At 38.2% G+C, this 21,272-nt stretch overlaps 2 protein-coding genes across 6 annotated transcripts; one reads left to right on the top strand and one right to left on the bottom strand.

Moving 5' to 3' along the window:
* Positions 1-996: 996 nt before the first annotated feature.
* On the top strand, positions 997-10,633 carry LOC132160958 (POZ-, AT hook-, and zinc finger-containing protein 1-like). 3 transcript variants are annotated; one of them, XM_059570716.1, is made up of 6 exons: positions 997-2,498; positions 2,597-2,660; positions 4,507-4,678; positions 5,008-5,169; positions 8,655-8,864; positions 10,074-10,633. In XM_059570716.1, the coding sequence occupies exons 1-6, from the start codon at positions 1,315-1,317 to the stop codon at positions 10,535-10,537; spliced, it is 2,256 nt and encodes a 751-aa protein (XP_059426699.1). In that variant the 5' UTR covers positions 997-1,314; the 3' UTR covers positions 10,538-10,633. The 3 variants fall into 3 exon arrangements, with proteins under 3 accessions (XP_059426699.1, XP_059426700.1, XP_059426701.1); XM_059570717.1 differs by lacking the exon at positions 8,655-8,864 and having other exon boundaries at positions 1,001-2,498; XM_059570718.1 differs by lacking the exons at positions 5,008-5,169; positions 8,655-8,864 and having other exon boundaries at positions 1,008-2,498.
* Positions 10,634-15,690: 5,057 nt separating this feature from the next.
* On the bottom strand, positions 15,691-20,379 carry LOC132160492 (solute carrier family 2, facilitated glucose transporter member 11-like). Of its 3 annotated transcripts, none has more exons than XM_059570165.1 (12): positions 20,028-20,379; positions 19,737-19,851; positions 19,453-19,613; positions 19,145-19,269; positions 18,898-19,027; positions 18,547-18,695; positions 17,900-18,087; positions 17,050-17,160; positions 16,659-16,760; positions 16,383-16,458; positions 16,132-16,259; positions 15,691-16,020 (listed from the first exon to the last, which is right to left on the bottom strand). In XM_059570165.1, exons 2-12 carry the CDS (start codon positions 19,809-19,811, stop codon positions 15,802-15,804), a joined length of 1,464 nt encoding a protein of 487 aa, XP_059426148.1. In that variant the 5' UTR covers positions 19,812-19,851; positions 20,028-20,379; the 3' UTR covers positions 15,691-15,801. The 3 variants fall into 3 exon arrangements, with proteins under 3 accessions (XP_059426148.1, XP_059426147.1, XP_059426149.1); XM_059570164.1 differs by having other exon boundaries at positions 19,737-19,835; XM_059570166.1 differs by having other exon boundaries at positions 19,737-19,795.
* Between the last annotated feature and the right edge of the window lie 893 nt (positions 20,380-21,272).

Genomic DNA, 21,272 nt, shown 5'->3' with positions numbered 1-21,272 from the left:
ATTGATTTCAAGGTCTTTAAATTGTCTGCCTGGAAAAAAGCAAACATTTCAGAGGGATGACTGAGGAAGAAATCTTCTGCTCTGAACGCCTGCATGTATATTGTGGTGTTTGTGGTTACTGTCCCAGTTCTTCCATATTGCAGTGAAACTAGACAGTCATTATACTCTATGCTTGCCAACTGTATTTTCAAAACGGCAAAACTGCTGTGGTACTTTGTAGAATTTATTAGTGTTGTACATATCAGGTGTCCTTGGTAAATAAATTGGAGTCTGTTCTAGTGTTGTTAACCATGCATGTCAGAGCTATACTCCCATTCGACATGCTTCTGTACCCAATCTCATGGCCGATTGGCTAGGTGTTTTTTCTTTTCTTTACAATATTGTGTTATATGGGGCTCTATACAAACCCAAGGACACTGGGTAATGAATGGACTGAAACTAAAAAGCAGACAAACTACATAAAAGTACAACATGAATAGGAAAGCAAAACGAACAAAAACTGATTGCAATTATCAGAGTCAGAGCTTCAATGTTCAATGATGTCTGAAAACAAAGACAGCTGCCCAAGAAATACAACCTGAGCTCAAAAACTAGCAAAGTATAATTTTATGATTTTTTTTTTAACAATGTTTGCCTAAAGCATTTGTGCATCTTATTTCCAAAAGTACAAACAATACAGCAGCCAGACACACGGCAAGCCAGTGTAGTCAAAACAATTACCTTTCTCTATTGTTCGTGTCTTTGTGCTTGAAATGTACAGTGCTAGTTCAGGAGAGCAGCTGACTGTCTAGGGGACAGTGCCAGTTCAAGAGTTTTGATACTTCACTTTAATCTCGTTCACGTTTACCGTATATGTTCTAATTGGTTACACTGTCTGAAAGAGAGAAAAAGACGGTCTGCTGTCATGTACTCGGTGCCTGTCGTACATTTGGGGGAGGGGGCTCACTGGAAAACAAGTATGTGAATTCATAACACCGCGAACCAGGAAGACGGACGCGAAACTTAAATTTCGGTGTGTGACTACGTTAGTATCTGCGCTTTATCTTTGGGCCGAAGTAATGTATTAAACTGCGAAAACAAAAATATTAAACGCAAACGACAGCCCATTTCCTTTAAGCAAAGGTCAAAGTTCACAGGAAGCTGGGGGGCTGCCATTTTTCCCCCTGCTAACATGTTCGATGCTAAAAAGGCGAGGAGTGGTGGTCGCTGCTGAGTGCTTCTGTTTATTTGGTGTTTGCCATTCGTTTGCGTTTGTCTACCTCTGTCTACCTCTTCTGTCGTATGCGATAGGCTTGGTTATTGAATGAAAGCGGCATGGAGAGGACAGAACACCCGTGGAATTCCTCCTACACGTACCAGGTGAGTAAACACAGCGCCGAGATGCTACACAACCTCAACAGCCAGAGAAAAGATGGAGGCAGGTTTTGTGATGTTATCTTGCGCGTCGGAGAGGAGAGCTTCCCAGCGCACAAGGCAGTGCTGGCGGCGTGCAGCGAGTATTTTGAGTCGGTGTTTAGCTGTCAGGCGGAAGACGACGGCCAAGGCAAGGAGCTGGAGATGCACACGATCAGTCCCAAAGTTTTCCGAGACATCCTGGACTTCGCGTACACGTCTAAGATCGTGGTGCGTCTGGAGTGCTTTCCGGAGCTTATGACCGCGGCGAAGTTTCTGCTTATGCGATCTGTCATCGAGATCTGTCAGGAGGTCATCAAACAATCCAACATGCAGATCCTCGTGCCTCCTTCACGAGGAGGCGAGCACAGCCTGTTCAGGGCCGCGGAGCAACTGTCATACCCCCTTCCCGTGGACATGTCAAACGGGAGCGTGTCCAGCGGCGCAGTGTTTACCGACAACAACGACAGCGACAGTGCCGATCCGACGCAGCCAAGTAACAGCTCACAGCCGGCCGCTTCCGGAGCACAAGCGGCCGATCGCTTAGCGGTTTCCCCGCTGGAGTTTCCCAGCAGCCACCTCAATAACGACGGCTCTAAGCGAGGCAGAGGGAGACCCAAAAAAGAGCCCACGACAGAGCCGATCACTTACAACAACAGCACTGCTCAAAACGAAAACAAGGGGATTTTCTTGTGCGGGGTTTGTGGTAAGATGTTTCCCGACGACGTCCAGTTGAGAAACCACGAGACGCAGCACGGGACGTTCACCGGCGGCGTGCACACCGGACCGGAGCTGGTCGCTGTGGACGGCCCGACGATGACCTCTCCTCCCCAGGCGCGGTTTCAGGAAAACGGACTGCCCGCGGACAACCGTAAACGCGAGAGGACGAGACGACACGTCGCGTGTGATCTTTGCGGGAAGGTCTTCCGAGACGTCTACCACCTCAACCGGCACAAACTGTCACATTCGGGCGAGAAACCGTACGCGTGTCCGGTGTGCGGGCTGCGCTTCAAACGCAAAGACAGGATGTCTTACCATGTGCGGTCTCACGACGGCTCGGTGGGTAAACCGTATGTCTGTCAAAGCTGCGGGAAAGGTTTCTCCAGGTGAGGGCAGTCATTTATGATTGCTTCTATACATACTCTATACATGTTCTGTATTTGTGTCATCATACATGATTTGTGTGATGGTTTTGTTTTTGTAGGCCAGATCATCTGAATGGACATATTAAACAGGTTCACACCACAGAGAGGCCTCACAAGTGTCAGGTGAGAAATGCTACATTTTAATGTATGCCCATTCTCATGGTTCAAATCTGTATGGCTTTTTCTTTCATATAATGAATTTATGAATCATATTCCAGCCCCCCCTCCCACCATATAAGGAAAGAGACAGGACTGGGTCTGTCATACCCCAAAATGACTTGCTTTGGCACACATACTAAATTATTATAATTTATTTTCTCAGTTAATCAAATCAATTCACGGCCCACACAACCAAACACATATGTTTGCGCGGCCCACTGTAAAAAAAATTAACTGACCTCACTATTGTTGGGTTAATAACTTAGTACTCAGAAGCAAGATTGTTAACTGTCTTTATTGAATGAACTGGCAATGAACAAAAAAAAAATCGGGCTGGCACCGCTCAGCAAAACGGGAAAACCAGATCCAGGCAGAGCTCTGCAGCTGATAGACAGTCAGAGGAGCAAGCAGTCAGGAGGGAACATGTTGACAGCCATTTATGCACGTTTGAATTTGTTGTTCTGTAGCATATGCAGCAAAAATATCTAAGATAAATTGGTGGTTTATTCTTAAACCAATCATCGAGCTCGAATAGTGGAAACATAGTTACAGTTTAATATTTTTTTGTTATTTAATTATATATATATGAAATTATGTTATTAAGTCATGACTTAGACATTTTTACATATATGAACAATATTATTATTTCTTAATAGTAATTGGTGGCCCACCTGCAATACCACCACGCCCCACAGGTTGAAAACCACCGATGTATAACTTTTCACAATATAAATCGTTGCAAAGCAACTTCAGAGGAAATTTCAGTTTCTATTTTAAAGTTTCTATGTAATATTTAGTAGTACCTTATCAGTGTTGACTGTCCATATGGCAGAAATGTCCATTATAATTCATGCAGTTAGTAAATGACGTAATCAAACAGGTGGTCTCTCAAGTGGACCATTGACACTCCTAATTGAGATTGTAGATAGTGTCAAACGTCCATTTGAGAGATAGGTGGCGGTAATGCACTTATATAAGTCTGCAAGCCGCCATAAAGTAAAAAGAAGAAGAAACCTCCTCACACGCCTGCTTATAAGACTGATAGACTGCAACAGTTTTAGTAAAAAATCTTGGTTTGTGTTCTACTGAAGAAACAAATTCACCTACATCTTTGATGCCCTGGGGGAAAGCAGACAAACATCAAATTTACATTTTTGGGTGAACTATCCCTTTAAGTGAGCAACCAGAAGTGGTTCATGGGTTCACATTGAGATCAACACCCCCTAGTGGTGATCCATCTGAGTTTCGAAACCGTGCGACTTAACAAAGCTTCGTTTTAGCTAAAATCAAATGACCTGGCCAGTTTGTTACGCACTCTAAAACATTGATTTGAAACAAAAGATTTGCAAATGTTTCGAAGCGTTGCGTAGCAGTGTTTCAAACGTGCCCATCACTAGTGTGCATGCATTAAAAAAAGTGATGTGCACATACATAATAATTATAATAAACACTGGGATATTCCATTGAGAAGCTGAGTTTTGGTAACGTTTTTGATGGTTCTTCACTCAAAGCTAAAAAAGTAATTTGCCTTCAAAAGATTTGCAATATGTAACACGTTCTTATTAGTCATATTGAACACTTTCAGGATGGGATAATCCTTTAATGATGCTTTTTTTTTTAGATCTCCACAGCTCAGGTCCTCATTCACATTCATTATATGTTCTAGAGTGGAATTTAAATATTTGATTAATCACCTCCATTAAATCAACTTTTTGTTTTGATAACACTCCCAAAAATGATCTCTCGGAAAATGCTTATAAACCGTATCTTGAAATGTCTCAGATATAACCCATAACTTGAAATGTCTCAGATTTGCAACGCATCTTTCGCAACAAGAGATCGCCTGAGGTCGCACCTGGCATGCCATGAAGATAAGATACCATGTCAAGTGTGTGGGAAATTCCTCCGGGCTGCCTACATGACCGACCACTTGAAAAAACACAGTGAAGGACCTCATAACTACTGTGGAATATGCAACAAAGGTACTGGTCAGACACACATTGAAAATAGCTAATTTTATCAAGACGTTGCTTATAAACAGCAGAACTCGTGCTTACAAATTACCCAGCTAATGATCCACATTTTCATTGCCACTGACACCATCCTTAGTAAGTTAGCTTAGGCTCACAGAAACTGGTTGGCTTATTAATGGGCAAAAGGCTGAAGTTTTAAATAGTACTACTTAAAAGGTTTATGGCTTATGCTTCATATTTTTTGAAAGCCGTAGAGTAATCTTCTGATTAATAAGACTTGAGTGTTGTTCTGTTTTTTGTTTTATTGTTTTTCCTACTTGTTCTTCCGATGGTCTCAGGTTTTTCTACTGCATCCTACTTAAAGGTGCATGTAAAAACGCACCACAGCTCGTCCATGCTCCCTTCCTCTGCAGCACATCAGTTCCCTGAAGCACGTACCAACAGACCACAGATGCACAACGGTGCCCCCTACCACTCAGGACGCCAGTGCGCAGTGGAAGGCAAGCAAGCCTCTCCCCGCAGCGTCAAATTGTTACTCGCTCACTTGCTGTCTTTTTCACTGCTGCTTATCAGATGCTGCATCTGCTTACATATAAACTCACCGCAAATACAGATTTGAGTGCTGCACATTTATCATTTATTGCAGCACGTGCAGGGAATCAGAGATATGTCGTTAAGAATTTAGCAGTCTAAATTACATAGTCTTTTAGGACATTTCTCTCAGAGGATGAGAAAGGATGTTTGTTGCTTAAATTATGGGTTGCCTTTCACTTTTTAAGAGGAACGTCAAGGATGAGTTTCTTTAGCTCAGCTGGTAGAGTTTTGTCAAATGGATATCTAAATGTACAATTGTAATGATACCTTTGTATCACTTGACTGATGAAGTATTGAGTATGTAGATAGTTCTTGTAGTTTTGCAAACTTAATGGATGGCTGCCAGATGTAAATTCAAACAAAGTACGTTATTTAAAATATTCAAGCTTCTTCAATATTTGACTTATTGGCAAAATACTAAAATGAGACTGATTTACTTATAAAGGAATAGTTCATCCCAAAATGGCAGTTTGATGAAAATATTCTCGCCCTCAGGCCAAGATGTACATGAGCTTGTTTCTTCATTGGAACAGATCTAGAGAAATCTCTCACCAGTGGATCCTTTGCAGCAAATGGATGCTGTCAGAATGAGAGTCCAAAACGGCTGATAAAAGAATGTCAATAATTCAGAAGTAATCCACACGACTCCAGTCCATCAGTTAACTTGTGAAGTAAATAACTGTTTGATATAATACAAATCCACCATTAAGGTGTTTTAACTTCAAAGCATTGCTTCTAGCCAAAAAACAACTCCATAATAATGCTTACTCTAGATAACTTGGATTATTGTAATGCTTTTAACAGCTGTTTGGACTCTCATTCTGACGGCACTAATTTGCTGCAGAGGATCCATTGAGTATGTTTTTCCAGATCTGTTCCGATGAACAAACAAACTCTACATCTACGTCTACATCTCGGATGGGCTAAGGTTAAAGGGATAGTTCACCCAAAAATGAAAATTATGTCATTAATGACTCACCCTCATGTCGTTCCAAACCCGAAAGACCTCCGTTCATCTTCGGAACACAGTTTAAGATATTTTAGATTTAGTCCGAGAGCTCTCGTCTCTCCATTGAAACTGTGTGCACGGTATACTGTCCATGTTCAGAAAAGTAATAAAAACATCATCGAAGTAGTCCATGTGACATAAATTTTTTGAAGCATCGAAAATACATTTTGGTCCAAAAATAGCAAAAACTACGACTTTATTCAGCATTGTCTTCTCTTCCGGGTCTGTTGTGAGCGCATTTAAAACACTGCAGTTTAGTGATATCTGGTTCACGAACAAATCACTCGATGTAACCGGATCTTCAAACGTCTCCAATACGCATTAATCCACAAATGACTTAAGCTGTTAACTCTTTTAATGTGGCTGTCACTCCCTCTGAGTTAAAACAAACCAATATCCTGGAGTAATTCATTTACTCAAAACATTACACTGACTGAACTGCTTGACTCGTTCTCGAGTCAAGATCCGGTTGCATTGGTTTTCGGATCACCAGTAGTGATGGGAAGTTCGGTTCTTTTCCGCGAACCGGTTCTTTCAGACAGTTCGATTCAATAAACCGGTTGAAGAAAACGGTTCACCAGTTCTTTTGCGCTCTACGTAATGACGCCATTGGCGATGATTGCCCTTGATTCAAGCCTTCGGTTTACCCGCGCTCATAACATTAGCACAGAATCAGTTCAGAATCAATCACCAAAAGAATCAGTTCGGTTCAGACGCTCTGTGTGTCGGTCTGCTTCACGCTGAATCACGCATGTGCATTATTGTCAGCTCTTTGGTTCTCGAATCGGACACGTCCGACAGAAACGGTTCTTGACTCGAGAACAAGTCAATCTTTCGTTCGTTATCTGGCTCGGCTTGGCGTTCATCTTCAGTTCTCTCTTCACAGCAGTTCAGTCAGTGTACTGTTTGAGTACATGAATTACTCCGGGATATTGGTTTGTTTGAACTCAGAGGGAGTGTCAGGCACATTAAAAAAGTTAACAGCTTAAGTCATTTGTGGATTAATGCTTATTGGAGACGAGAACCGTTTCAAATGATTCAGTTCGATTTGGTGAACTGGTTCAAGAAGATCCGGTTACATCGAATGATTCGTTTGCGAACCAGATATCACTAAACTGCAGTGTTTTGAATGCGCTCACAACAGACCCGGGAGAGAAGACAATGCTGAATAAAGTCATAGTTTTTGCTATTTTTGGACTAAAATGTATTTTCGATGCTTCAGAAAATTCTAACTGACTCTGATGTCACATGGACTACTTTGAAGATGTTTTTATTACCTTTCTGGACATGGACAGTATACCATCCGTACATACGTTTTCAATGGAGGGACAGAAAGCTCTCTGACTAAATCTAAAATATCTTAAACTGTGTTCCGAAGATGAACGGAGGTTGAACTTACGGGTTTGGAACGACATAAGGGTGAGTCATTAATGACATAATTTTCATTTTTGGGTGAACTAACCCTTTAAGTATTTTTTCAGCAAATTTTATTTTTGGGGAACTGTTGCTTTAAGTTTCTTTATTTAAATAAGGTGCATTTAGAGATACAGTTGATTTAAGACCTGAGCTAAATAATAGTTGCAGCCCTATCAATCAGCTTTGTCTGCTAGTCACTTACATTGCTGCTGACCAATTTAGCATGGCCATGTGTCCCATTCTGTGTTGCTTACTTATCATCTCCATCAAGTGCTGGCATAATGAAAGCATTTTTGATCCTTCATTCATGCATGTGCACATATACATGCTGTGCATTATTTCTGTGGATTTAATGGACCTTTTTCAAACAATTATTGCCATAAAATCCAGCAGCTTGTGATTGGGAATGACCTTACCAAACATAGAACATAGGAAACAATATGGAGACAGCATTTTTTTTCTAAAGAACTAACCATATTCTAGAATCTTGACATGACCCCTTAGTTATGGAGATGCCAATAATAATGATTTTTTTTGTTTGTTTCCAGTAAGTTATTAATGTTAACTACTTTGTGAATTCACTAGAATTGAGAGGAAGTGGAATTATTTTTGATCTTGTAATGCAAGCTTTAGGGTTTTGGCAGTTAATATGTAAAAAGTAATGCAGAAATACATCAGAAAGGTGCCATTAACTTTACATCAGTACAGAATTGTCATTACAGTATCCCTCCAACAGTATCAATGAGCTGCTGGCTTGGCGTGTAATGAAAGAAAAAGATTCATTCATTTAAAACTTGTTTTTGTCATTTTAGCTTTGAACAAACAATGTTCATAATTTCTGATGGTTTCTGAACTGATGCGAAGCTAGAGGTCATCTGAATGTATTGACTGCAAATTGTCCCCCTTGGCCTCTGTCTTTTCCTCTACCCATATCCCTTACTTCTTGGGGCGGTTACTGGCGTGTAGACCTTTGCACCAATCACCGGCTCGTGGTTACCTTTCCCGAGACAGAGGGGTCTTTTCAGGGGCTAGCTGGGCCAATTCTACCCCAGCCCATCCCTCCGAGCCTGGGCCTGAAGCCTGAGCTGCTCCTGGGCAAGCCAGGTCCAACTCCCTATTTTTGGGAGTGCCGCTCTTCTGGAGCACCAGGGTTTCCACTTCATGGACCTCTTACAGGTCAGTACGGGCTGTTTTGAGGGTGGAAATGTGGCGAGTCAAAGAACTGAGGATGTCTGGATGCTGTAACTGATAAGTCTGGTGTAAATATCTGCTAAGCACCATTAACATTCACAAGACTTTTAAGTCTGGTTTCAGATCTTACCTAATAATTGTCTCATCAGTATTATGCTTTCATGCTTTTCTGGGTCTGTAAATGCCCTGTAACCAACTAGAGTTTAAATAAACTTTGAGTACAAAATAATGGAATACAGTTAGAGAGACTAACACTAGATCCTTGGTACTCAACATGTTTTTCATAGAGGTAACATGTGACTCTTTAATGAGAGTGTTGTAGCATGTCATCACATTTTCCCCCAAATATAGTACTTCTCACCCAATCAGAAATTATCTATGGTCTCATCATGCGCTGAAGTGTCGCTCATTTGTTAGTAGCTAGGAGAACTGGTCAGGCTAAATTTCAGTAACATGTTGAAAAAAAGTGAGCACCAATCAGAGCAGAGAATTCAGTTTTTCATGGTTGTTGATTGGTAGAGTCTACTTTGTGGTAGAGAAGTCTCCAAATTGTTAAAGGGATAGTTTTATGTCATCATTTAGTCATTTTTATGTTGTTTCAAAATTGTTTGACTGCCTTTCATTTGTGGAAAATACAAGAATATATTTTGAGGGATTTTCCTGTGCATACAGTTTAAATCAGTGGGTTCCAGTGTTGTTTGGTTCATTGGTTCTTGGGAGTTTTTCAAAATATCATCTTTTGTGTTCCAGACTAGAAATTAATAAAGGTTTGGAAATACTTGAGGGTGACTAAATTATAAAAATGTCCATTTGCTCCCAAACTAAGGTTAAGTGCCACTGCTCTAGAGCCTAGGAACTCCAAAGACTAAAAATCTGAAGTATTAATTTTCCATATAATGTTGTGCGCACAATAGGATGCAGTTTAATTTGATTATATTTCTCTTTCTTACACAAAGTCACAAAACAACACAAAAAAAATTTCACAAGCCACAATAAAATTATCAGTTTGGGCCAACCTGTTTTTATACTGAAACAGGTTTACATAAGTGGCTGTGGTCACGAGGATTCAGGTATAAAGGAAATATTTAAATTTTTAAATGTGTTGCTTAATGTGAGGCTCCTTCTCTCTTCCTATATATCTCTTTGTCCCACTCCTTCCCTGATATCCCCTTCCCCACTCTGTGTTTACCTCAGACGGGCAGGAGAATGCTGGGAAATGCCCCCATCAGGACTCTGATGGATCGGATGCAGTTTTCGGTGACCTTTCCAATGGAACGGACCTCAAGACGGAACAGAAAGTAGAGGGAGAAGAAATGGAGGTGACATCTTTTATCTTTAACGGCCAACCTGAGGATGCAGTGACCTCGCCGGGGGGATCCAAAAACATCCAAAACACAGACCAAGAAAAGAAGTTTGCCTGTGGCGACTGCGGCCAGACCTTCCGCACAAAGTCTTACCTCAACAAGCACCATCACCGGGTTCATAAGAAACGTGCTGCGGCCCTGTCCGGCCTCAGTGATCTCGGCTCACCCTTTTCCCCCCAACAGAATATGTCACTTCTTGAATCCTTTGGCTTTCAGATCGTCCAGTCAGCCTTTGCCTCCTCACTAGTGGACTCTGAGATGGGCAGCAGTGGAATGGGTTTAGGGGAGAAATGACCCCTTTGAGATGCAAACATTTCTTCTAACCTTATTGGACAACCAAACTTTTCATAACTGCGAGTTTAGTCTGTTGTCTCATACTCCTTGACGCCACATGCAGAGTACTTTTTGTTTTTGGCTTTTCTTATTATTCTAATGTTTGTTAATGTTTCGACTTTGCCATCATGGATGCCATTTTGATTCCATCTTGGTGTGAAGCAGCTAATGTTTATTCCTCCTTCGACAAATCCTCAATTTCATTGGTCTATCCTAAATATAAAAAAACAATTCATTGCTTTTGACATGTTTGTGTATCACGTGTATAACTTTTGTGGTGTTTCTTTGTTTATCATTGGTAGTTCTGAGATCCATTGTTTTGGCTCACAAAAAGTGTGTCCGTTTTTAATGTCCAACAGGGACCAATTTCAGGTTTCACTGTAAGATATAGCAAGAAGCAAAGAATATATTTTATTAACTTATTGATACCGGTGTCCAAGTCTTCTTTAATGCAAAGGTATATACTGCTATTTGTTGCGATGTGCTATTATCTTAAATCATGCAGCCGTCACAACGGCATGAGAGTGATGACATGTACAGTATGTATGTATGAGTACACATTTGTATGCTGCAATCTCTAGAATGTAATAGAAACAGAGGGCTTTTTAATCTTTTTTTTTAATATATCAGAGTTTTCTAAGTGGTTCAGTACATTCCTGCTTAATTTAAATTTAATGACATGTAACATTCTATATATAAAACAAATATGTTTATATGTATGGCCAATTATATTAGTTTATGCAAACGGGGTCCTTGTATATTTTCCTTGGCCTTGCTGAATGAATGGATCTTTCTTTTCTTTTCATTTTTATTTTATTATTTTTTTCGTTGAGCAAGTTTTAACAGAATTGTTTTAAGTTGTTATTGACAAATCCATAAATTTAGTTGTGTCTTTATTATCATGCAAGTATTTGAGTGTGTGTTTGGTGTTACCCTGTTCCCCTTACTCTAAATACAGTGTTAATGCTGGTTACCTTTCCTTTTATTTTACCCTGCAGGTTATTAGTATTGTGTACCAATAATGTATTTGGAGTATTTGGTAAGGCAGTATGTACAATGTTTCCGAGGTTTTGCAAGCGGTCACTCATGATTTAAGCTATGAATGACATAATGTACACACACACAAAAAGTCTTTATTTTATTACCGTATGTACTTGTTCGACTTAATGTTTTTATGTGCAGCCGTAAAATCTGAGGCGGACTGATCTGTTTTTAGCTTCAGCTTACTTATTTGACTAATCATTGCTAATATCAGATCATAACATCTGTTAATTGATTGCAGTTTTATAATTCTAATAGTAACAATCATTGTCTGCCCAGTAAGTGTGATCTGAATATTTGCAGCCATTATTTATTTACAAATTTTAAGTTGTAGGGAATTTTTCAGTTATTCTTATTGTTGTTGTTTGTGTCTCGTATGGTGTTCTAGCTTATTACATCACTGGAAATGTTTTTTTTTTGTATATTTGTATGTTGCAAAGTGCCTTCCCAGTACTGATTGTGAACCGCGATGGGTAGGAAAAATCTGTCATTTAAAGGACCTATCTTATAAAAACCATATACAAACAGAGTTGCATCGACACTTTTGTATAAAGACATGCACATAGAAAGGTGTACATTTGTACGTTTGGTATCCTACCTTTTTTGTTTTTTTGACAAAATGTTGTTTCTCTGCAATTTATGTCACAACTTTGATCAATTTTTGGACATTTGAATATAAGCATACTTTTCTATTGATGTTTGTTTTTGTACACTGTTTTTGTGTCTCCGACTATTTGGTACAGAGATAGGTATAAAATAAAATTGTATTTGAAAGATTTCTCCCTTGTGATGAGCACAACAGAATTAATAATTGTGCATGTTGTTCTAGGTTATTTTGTGTAAAAACAGTGTGACTGGCAACCTGCTGTGAAAACAGTGTAGTTTTTCATTATTTCATACATGACTGGTGCAACTGATCCAATCATACACATTATAGCTATAAATGCATAAGGTTATTAAATTATTATTTGGTAATAAGGCCAAAACATAACAGAAAACCAAACTAATGCTTTTCATTATTGCTAATATTGTACCTTGACATGCAAGCATGAATCTTTGAATAGACATGAGTGCTGCCTTGATGAGTATTCCAAAATCTATTTCCTGCTGCTTGTCTGAAAGTCAAAATCATAAAGAGGTTCAAGTAATGGGTGTACACCAGGGTTGAAGTGCAGTAGATGAATAAATAAACCATTCTAATGAATACTTTTTTTTTTTAATAAATTAAAAAAAAAATCCAAAAGAAAAAGAAATTATAACTTCTCTCACCCTCTGCCCCGCACTCCAAAGTCCATAAAACTTGGTGGATGTTCATCTCAGGACTAAGGTAAATATTACCTTAAATGAAAATAACGATTTAACAGTCAGCCCAAAACAATAACCAGTACAAAAGTACTTTCGGTAGATCCAGTGTAACCAACATTTTTTATTTGTATTTTATTTTTTTATTTGTACATATTTCAGGTTCAACAGAACGTTTATTTCCGTTAGACTGGATTTCTAAACCAATTCTTTAGCTCATTGAGACAGGCGCTGGGGGGGGTGCTGAGGGCTGGGTTGGAAAATATGTGACGTCATTATGTTGTGACCGAGCACAAACGAATGACACCGGTTTGGAGCGATTTGAAGGACATGGGGTGGAGAGTGACGTCACGCAACCCAAAAAATAATGTTCAATATCTCAAACACCAAACCAGCACAAACGTTCATTTTTGCGGCACAAATCAGCACAAACGCAGCACAAACGAATGGCATAGTTTTGGAAATTATTTCGTTTTATGGGGTGCCAACTTCACGGAGGTAGAAAATTTTCCGGGAGTTGCATTTCTTCATTTAGACCAGACAGGTTTTGGTTTGTAGCTTCGATAAGAGTCGTTTCTCTTTGTGCAGCCACTTTAATTCCACTTTGATCAAATCTTCTTTTAAGCTCAGTTTGGATTAAGTCCACTGCTTCAAAGAACTGACGTCGCCACCCACTGTGCTTCTCCAGATTTGCACACCAGAGCCTCTGGTTCTGAAGTGTTGCGGATGCGAGCTTCATCGACGTTATTGTTGACATCCTTTGTTTGAGAAGAATTCCCATCACTATTTTTACTTTTCTTAACTGTGTTACCCGAAAAAAAGTCCGAGATACGTTTCTGCTGCTTATTGCTAGCCATGACCAAACAAGTGTGAGGTGACGGAAGCACTTCCTGAGGAGACTATAGTCTTTTATCAACGAAATATTAAAATAATTAATCATTAGTTTATATCTTATACACTATATCTTAATCCCATATTAAACACATTGTTATGTCTGTTTATTTATTTATTTATTTATTTTTTCACGTTTTTAAGTACAATATTAGGGTAGTCCACAGCCCCCCACCAGGGGGGGCTGCAGCCCCCGCAGCACCCCCCTTCCCGCGCCATTGCATTGAGACCATCTGTTGGCATGATGGTGGAATTAATAACAATTATAATTTTGACATTAGTAGAAAAATAGTCACCTAAACATAGTTTATTAAAGTTGTTTAGAGTTAAATTCGAATATATCAGTCCACAATACAGATTTGTGTTACATCTGTTATGATGCAATTTTATGCAATAATGTGCAAGTTTCTTTCTTTTTTTGTTTTTCGATTGTCGTAATTTATCTTAACATGATAAAATAGGCCGTCCTAGTAAATTAAAGATTTTGAATTTGCTAATTCTAATGGAATCAAATTAAAGCTTTTGAATGTGCAAAGGTTAATGGAATTAAAGGGGTTTCTAAAACCAAAAAATAACCAGGCTATTAGGCTGGTTGTGTTTTAAAAAAGAACCCATGCTGAGCATAAAACAACCTGCAGCCCTTTAAAACACCTGTTCACACGCGCATACTGTATGCACAGAAAAATGGAAGTGTGTTAGACACTTACACAGCTGAATTAAAACGTGCTCACACAAAAGAAGGCACATTATTGTGTAACACATATAGTACACTGCATTTCTGTTGAAGTGTTTCAATTATTTATGTTTGCACTTCTGTTGAAGTGTTTTAATACTTTAAATGTATGTACTTCTGTTGAAGTGTTTAATTTCCTTACATTTGCACTTCTGGTGAAGTGTTTTAATTATTTATACTATTATGAATATACTATATATGAAGTCACTATCACTGGCACAATTGATAATTTTATATTTTGAAAAAATTATTTAAAATGTTACAATGTCCCATTCTAAGAAAATTTATAACCTAAGTTCAAACTGGCTGAAAATGTGTGTCCCATTTGTTTGATAATTTTCATTTTATTTTAAAACGCCATTAAAAAAAATTGTGTATTTAGAATATGTTTATTCACATTTAACATACAGTTTACCACCTTGACTTCACCCTAATTTGTAGTGCTTACCCATTTCACAATAGCCAAAAACCAAACTGTCAGTGGTGTTAGTGTTTTTTTTTTTTTTGTTTTTTTTTAGAAAATGAACAACCTCAATATTAATAACTTTGATGTATGAGAATAGGTCTGTAACTTTTTAACAACCCAGTCCAGTACAAAACTACATTAAATGAGTCAGCTGTAATTGGCGACCTAAATAAGTATGTCCTTTTAAAGTTGGCAGAACTTTAGGTACGGCTGCATTTGTGCAGATAATCTTGCAGAAATAAGCAACAGATTTAGCAGAATAGTCTTGTTAATCTGTTCTAAACATCAGCCAGAATCACGGGTTTACTATGAACTAAAGCTCACTGTTGCCATAGAATAGCTTCAGGGGTTCACCGCTGTAAGAGTGTTGCTGAGTCACACTGACCTTAAGGAAAAACATTTGGGAGAAATGTTATATCTGCACACTCTCAAAGTCAACGTACCTAAGTGTTATCTTAAACCATCTCCTGTATCAAGTGTGCTAACAAAAAAACAACAAAAAAAAAATCAGTTTTTCTTACCTGATGGGAATCATGGTAAAGGGAGCTAAAGAGAACTTCTTTTCATTTAATTTCCAAGCAGTTAAGTCTATGATTAGCAATATCTTATTCTTAAATAATTTAATGCATGAGTAATGGCTGAATCAAGTAAGCAAAGCAAGTCAGTCAAGTCAGTCAATATTTAATCAGCAAGTAATGCATGTACAAAGATGTAAACTTACTGCAGTTAAGGCATAATTTTAAAGATATTCTTCTAAAAATATTAATTTAGTTTGTGAGAAATTTTACCACACTATAAGGCAGTGGAGTGAAAGATTTCCCCAAGTTGGTACTGAGCTTGTTTTCCTTCTATATCCATCTTCACCTGTCCACGGTAGTTGAGCCTGTAAAACTCTTTAGTGATCATCGATATGGTCTTTCCCTTGGTTTCAGGTAGGACCATCTGAATATATAAAGCAGTCAAGAGGCACACAGCCCCAAATGGAACAAAGCAATACTGTCCTAAACCGCTCTGCAAAAACACACATAGAGGACATTCAGAAGAAAAGGATCCTATTTTTAATGTGTATTTTGTCAAATATGTCAGATATTAAGAATATTAAAAATATTTTCAAGTTCTCACCACAAGGAAAGGGAAGATCATCCCGATAATGAAAAGGTTAAGCCACATTAGAGAGCCAGCGGTCATGTAGGCGGCAGGACGTGATGTTTGGTTAAACATCTCTGTTGGGAGGATTCCAGTCACCCCAGCTACCATAGGAAGAACACAGTGTTGATAAATGGCAAACCACAGTGTAAAATAAAACTATAGAAATGGTTGCATTATATATACATTTCACTGTATATCAAGGTGTTATCAAGGTTGTAGTTCACCTGGTCCCATGCCAAAGCTGAGAATGTAGGTGAAGATGCAGGTCATGCTCAGGTAAGGCATCCAGGTAACCATATTCTATTGGATGAAAGGTCAAACCAGAGGTAAAAGTTATATTTAACCAAAGATGACGACAATTCAGTTGAACACTCTAATGTTGGACATTATGTGTTCCCTTTAAGGTTAAACATTAGCTTGTACATAAGCTTCCACGTGACTACAGTATGTGTGTGCTAGTTAAAGGAAAGGGGGGTAATGCAACATTGAATAATACACACCTCAAGGGAAAGAGCCACAGTGAAGACTATAGCCCATCCTGTCATGAGAACATAGCCGCCCATCAACATCAGCCTCCTACCCAACCTTTCAATCAACAGGTTCTGCACACACACACACACACAAACATACAGAGATTTAAAATTCATGTGTGGCATTGTCATTCTACACAGAAATTATTCAGTATTCAGTTACATAATTAAAATGGTAATTTAGATCCTACAAACAAATGATATCTTGGTAAAAGGGACTAAAACGTTTATCCAGCCCTGACTGATCACCCCGGCATTCAAGATGAATTAATTCACTCAAACTATGCAAGTGAGGTCAAAGGATTGCCTGTACAGCTCTGGGACTCTTACATAATTGATAACAGATGAATGGAAGACTCACACATAGAATGCAAGCAGTGAATTCACACATCCCGGTGCCAATGGTCACATATTGGATCTGTCCTGCAGATATACCCGCTTCTTGGAACACATATGATGCATAGAAGTAAATCTGAGGATTGAAAAAAATGGTCCTAAGTTTCTGAAATTCAGAGTGTGCATAACACACACACGCATACACGCACACACACACACCAACACTAACACTTGAAATACTTCTGAAGCATTTTGAGTTATGTAAAAAAAGTGTTATGTACGTGTTATGTTATGTAAGTGTTAAGTGTTATGAGATTTACCAAAGCTCTTTTACAAGGCAAGTCAATTAGTCATTTGCTGTTTAGTTTTTCAGCAGCCATTACTCCAGTCTTCAGTGTCGCGTGATCCTTTAGAAATCATTCTTTGTTCATTTGACGCAAGAATCATTTCTTATTATCAGTTTTGGAAACAGTTGTGCTGCTTAATATGTTTGTGGAAACAGTTATATAAATTTTCAAAATTCTCTGAATTGAATGATTAAATTAAATATTATTAAAAACATAAGTACTAAGTATTTGAACATAATTACTACTATTTTATCTAATATTAAGAGATGAACTTATCTATTTTAACTTCTGATAAGTGCTTTGTGTGTATGCTTGCATGCATTTTTATCCCCCTGAATCATGAAGAATCTTTCAAATATTAACATAAAGCCTGCAACACAAGCATTCATTCTCATGATCGGCTGGGTGTGTTTTTTTGGGTTAACATTCACTTTATGAAGCAATGCACCGGTGATCCAGTTACACTTGAATTACCAACTAAGAGCCAAATATATAATGACACAGAATTGGACAGAGGCAGGGACTCACCGAGTCATTACCGCACAGTTGCATGGCACTGCTCAGGACCGCCACAGTGATGAGCTGCCAGCGGACGCTGCGGTCAGTGAAGAGCTCCCACGGCTGTTTGGCACGTTCTCCCTTCGTCTCATTCTGTTCCTGCAGAATCTCATCCAGCTCTTCTCTCTGCACCTCACAGCCTCGCAGACGCTGCAGTGCTGCGGAACAAACATTACTGTTGTATATATTCATGCGTGAGAATTACATGCTTTGTGAAATACAATCTAACGATATCTAACGTTTTGTACTATTATTTTTTTTCTAACCAAAGAAGCAAATGGTTTACTTTCATTCTATGGCCAAAAGCATCTTTGACAATCTAGGAAAGAATTTGAATTATCCCTTTAAAAACTGTTAAAAGTTATTAAAGTACATATAATATTGTTTTATCTGTTAATTCTTAAAAATAAAAGTTCCCCAAAGAACTCATTATTGAAAAATAATATGGTGGTTATGTATGTTTTGAAGCATGGCAACGGGTTTAAGCAGGTCCTAAGCAACTATCTCCTGCTCAGGACCAGCTCATAACCAGCTTATGGCTATCATATTCTGTATTGCAAACAATATAGCAATATACAGTATAACTGCACCAATACTTAAAACTCAGGCTCTCATACCCATTAGGCAGGCCTCTTTGTCTCCACAGTCAATGAGGAGGTATCGGGGACTTTCTGGGAACCATGGCAAGGTGAGGAGCTGGATGAAGCCTGGGATAGCATTACTAGCCAATAAGTACTGCCAACACGACTCACTACCTAACAGCTCTCTGAAATAAATACAGGCATTTTAATATCAATCATTCCAGTCATGCTTGTCTATTTAATTTGGGCAAAAAATAACATTGCCATGTTAGGTATTTTCAATGCTGCTCATAATGTACTCAATAAAATAAAAATCTTCACATTACATATGGAAATGGTAATCACTCTCATTAGCGTCGTAAGAGATATGTCAAATATATAACATACTTCAGACTGACCACCTGTCCCAACACCAGACCAAAAGAAGTGAAGACTGCTGAGGACAGGGACACAGCCCCTCGTAAGTGCTTTGGTGCACTCTCACCAAAATACATGGGCTGTACATTCATACTGATGCCTGAATAGAAACAGAGAATATGTTTATAATAATACTAGGTAGAAACTAGTGATCTCAATGGCAAAATAGAAAAGAGACCATTAAACTGCATTTGCAGGAAAAATATATACACAGTACCTGCATTTATGCCAACCAAAAATCTGGAGATGATAATCATCTCAAATGACTTTGCTGTTCGGCTTAACAATGCAAGCAATGAACTTGAGAAGAGAAAGACATTGTTCAGCAACATAGTCTTCTTCCTTGGAAACAAGAACATAACAGAGCATACTTTAAAGATTTACTACTTATTTAAAGTAAAAAAAATTATATATATATTTTTACATTTAAATTATCAAGTCTAAATTAATATAAATAAAAAAATTGTGCATGGAACATGAACTTTTCATGTAAATTATACTATATAAAAACAAGATTAATCATACCTGCCGAAACGTACAGACATTGGCCCTGCTATCAGGGCCCCAATAAAGCCACCCAGTGAGAAAATGGAAACAATAAAGGTCCATATCAGTGTGATGTCGTAAACCCCCAACTGAATTCCCCATCGCTCCAGAAATGTCTCATTGACAAAGTTTTGAATGAACTGCAGGAATGAATACAGAACAGAAAACCGGTAACTGGCCTTAATAGACACAGAGACACCTAATATGAAATGAATTTAAACATTTTTACTCTTTCACAAACACAAAGCCAATGAAACACTTACCACAGTTGGTGCATTCATAATGGCCAGGTTGTATCCATATTGTAGAGTTCCCCCAATAGCTGTAGAGGTCACCATTAATACCAAAGTGTATGTATGACCCTGAGTATACACATAACTATAATAATAACAGGCATTTAATGTGACAAAACAAAGAATCAACTTCACAACAAAAATAACTACAATTCAATTAGAAATCGGTTATATATGACTTTACAGTGGAACTCACAACTTATTTATTTAATTTAAAAACACAAATCTGACTAAAAGGAACACCACCAATAAACAGTCTACCTTCTCCTCCTTTGTGGTCATGCTGCCCTCTTTTAAAAAGTATCCAGAGGATGAAATCCAAGAATAAAGAAGGTAATTGTCAGTTTGTGCTCGACATTAAATGAGACACTGATGCTCCGAGAAAGGTGCGTGGAAAAAGATCTCGAGTCTATGACACACGTCTGCTGATGTTACAGCCAACAATAAGTAACCTCAGAATAGTTTAATCAACCACCCTCTTGACTAGATTAAACAATGTTGTAAAATATTTTCGAATTCAATTGAGAATTTTAAATGAAACTATCCTGCCCTTTACAAACTATACACTGGCGCTATGTCGAGATGAAAGTCCAAATCCATTTGAAAGAAATTAATCTGTAGTTGAACTCCACCTATCGGAATATAAATATAAATGTGGCTACTGTAAAACGGATTATTTACGTGCTATTTATTTATTTTTTAGAAATAAATAAATTTAGCTTGTTTTACATTCAATCATCACAGGTTACTTAAATGTTTATGGTAACATGTTTATAGAACTCCAGTAAAAATATTAAGACTATCCATACATACCATTAGGGGGCAGCATAACATTATCATCTTTTGGCACTTTTAATTTTGCACTGGAACAAAAAAGTTTAAGGAATAAGTAAAATCTTGGTTTTTGGTTGCCCTATCAATAAATTAGCATTTAATACATTATTTGGATCAGCTAAAAAAGCTCTTCAGGCCAATTTAGGTAACACAAAGAAATGCATAACTGACCTAAGACCTCTGTGGACATTTGGGTTCTTTCAATAAGTGTTGTAAAAGCAGACACCTAAAAGTGATCAACCAAATCAATCCAGTCTTGAGGAATAATTTTATCCTGGTATAAATCAATATGGCTACCTGTGGGAGTGGATTAGAAGAATCCACGCCACATCTAAGATTTATGACAATAGAAATATAGATGAGATGTAGTCAGTGTAACCAGGTCCTACTCACTCTAAATAAATAACTGACCAATAATAAGGAGCTGTATCTCACGCATTTCTAGTAAATGTTTAACAATGATTCAAAACCTTAATTCACTCTGCAGTTAGTTCTGAAATTCAACGCAGCCAGCCTTTTTTTGTTTGTTTGTTTTTGTTGTTTTTTGTTGCATATTTAAAAAAATAACTTACATCGAGGAAAAAAGGTACACAGGTCTAAACAAAATATGTTAAAACACTATCAGATCTCCATCAACGCACGCCTTTAAATCACACGAGCGCACACGCACGC

This window comes from Carassius carassius, chromosome 17 (genome assembly GCF_963082965.1).
Source record: "Carassius carassius chromosome 17, fCarCar2.1, whole genome shotgun sequence".
Taxonomy (NCBI): domain Eukaryota; kingdom Metazoa; phylum Chordata; class Actinopteri; order Cypriniformes; family Cyprinidae; genus Carassius; species Carassius carassius.
This window is presented reverse-complemented; position numbering and strand designations above follow the sequence as displayed.

Excerpts from the sequence above, each read along its gene's own strand:
- LOC132160492 (XM_059570164.1), bottom strand. The coding sequence starts at position 20,048 with ATGACCACAAAGGAGGAGAAG. Across the intron at positions 19,614-19,736 it reads TTATGAATGCACCAACTGTG|TTCATTCAAAACTTTGTCAA; the intron begins GTAAGTGTTTCA and ends TCATTCCTGCAG. Across the intron at positions 18,088-18,546 it reads CAAAGAGGCCTGCCTAATGG|CACTGCAGCGTCTGCGAGGC; the intron begins GTATGAGAGCCT and ends TTTGTTCCGCAG.
- LOC132160958 (XM_059570716.1), top strand. The coding sequence starts at position 1,315 with ATGGAGAGGACAGAACACCCGTGGAATTCCTCCTACACGTACCAGGTG. Across the intron at positions 2,661-4,506 it reads AGAGGCCTCACAAGTGTCAG|ATTTGCAACGCATCTTTCGC; the intron begins GTGAGAAATGCT and ends GAAATGTCTCAG. Across the intron at positions 8,865-10,073 it reads ACTTCATGGACCTCTTACAG|ACGGGCAGGAGAATGCTGGG; the intron begins GTCAGTACGGGC and ends TGTTTACCTCAG.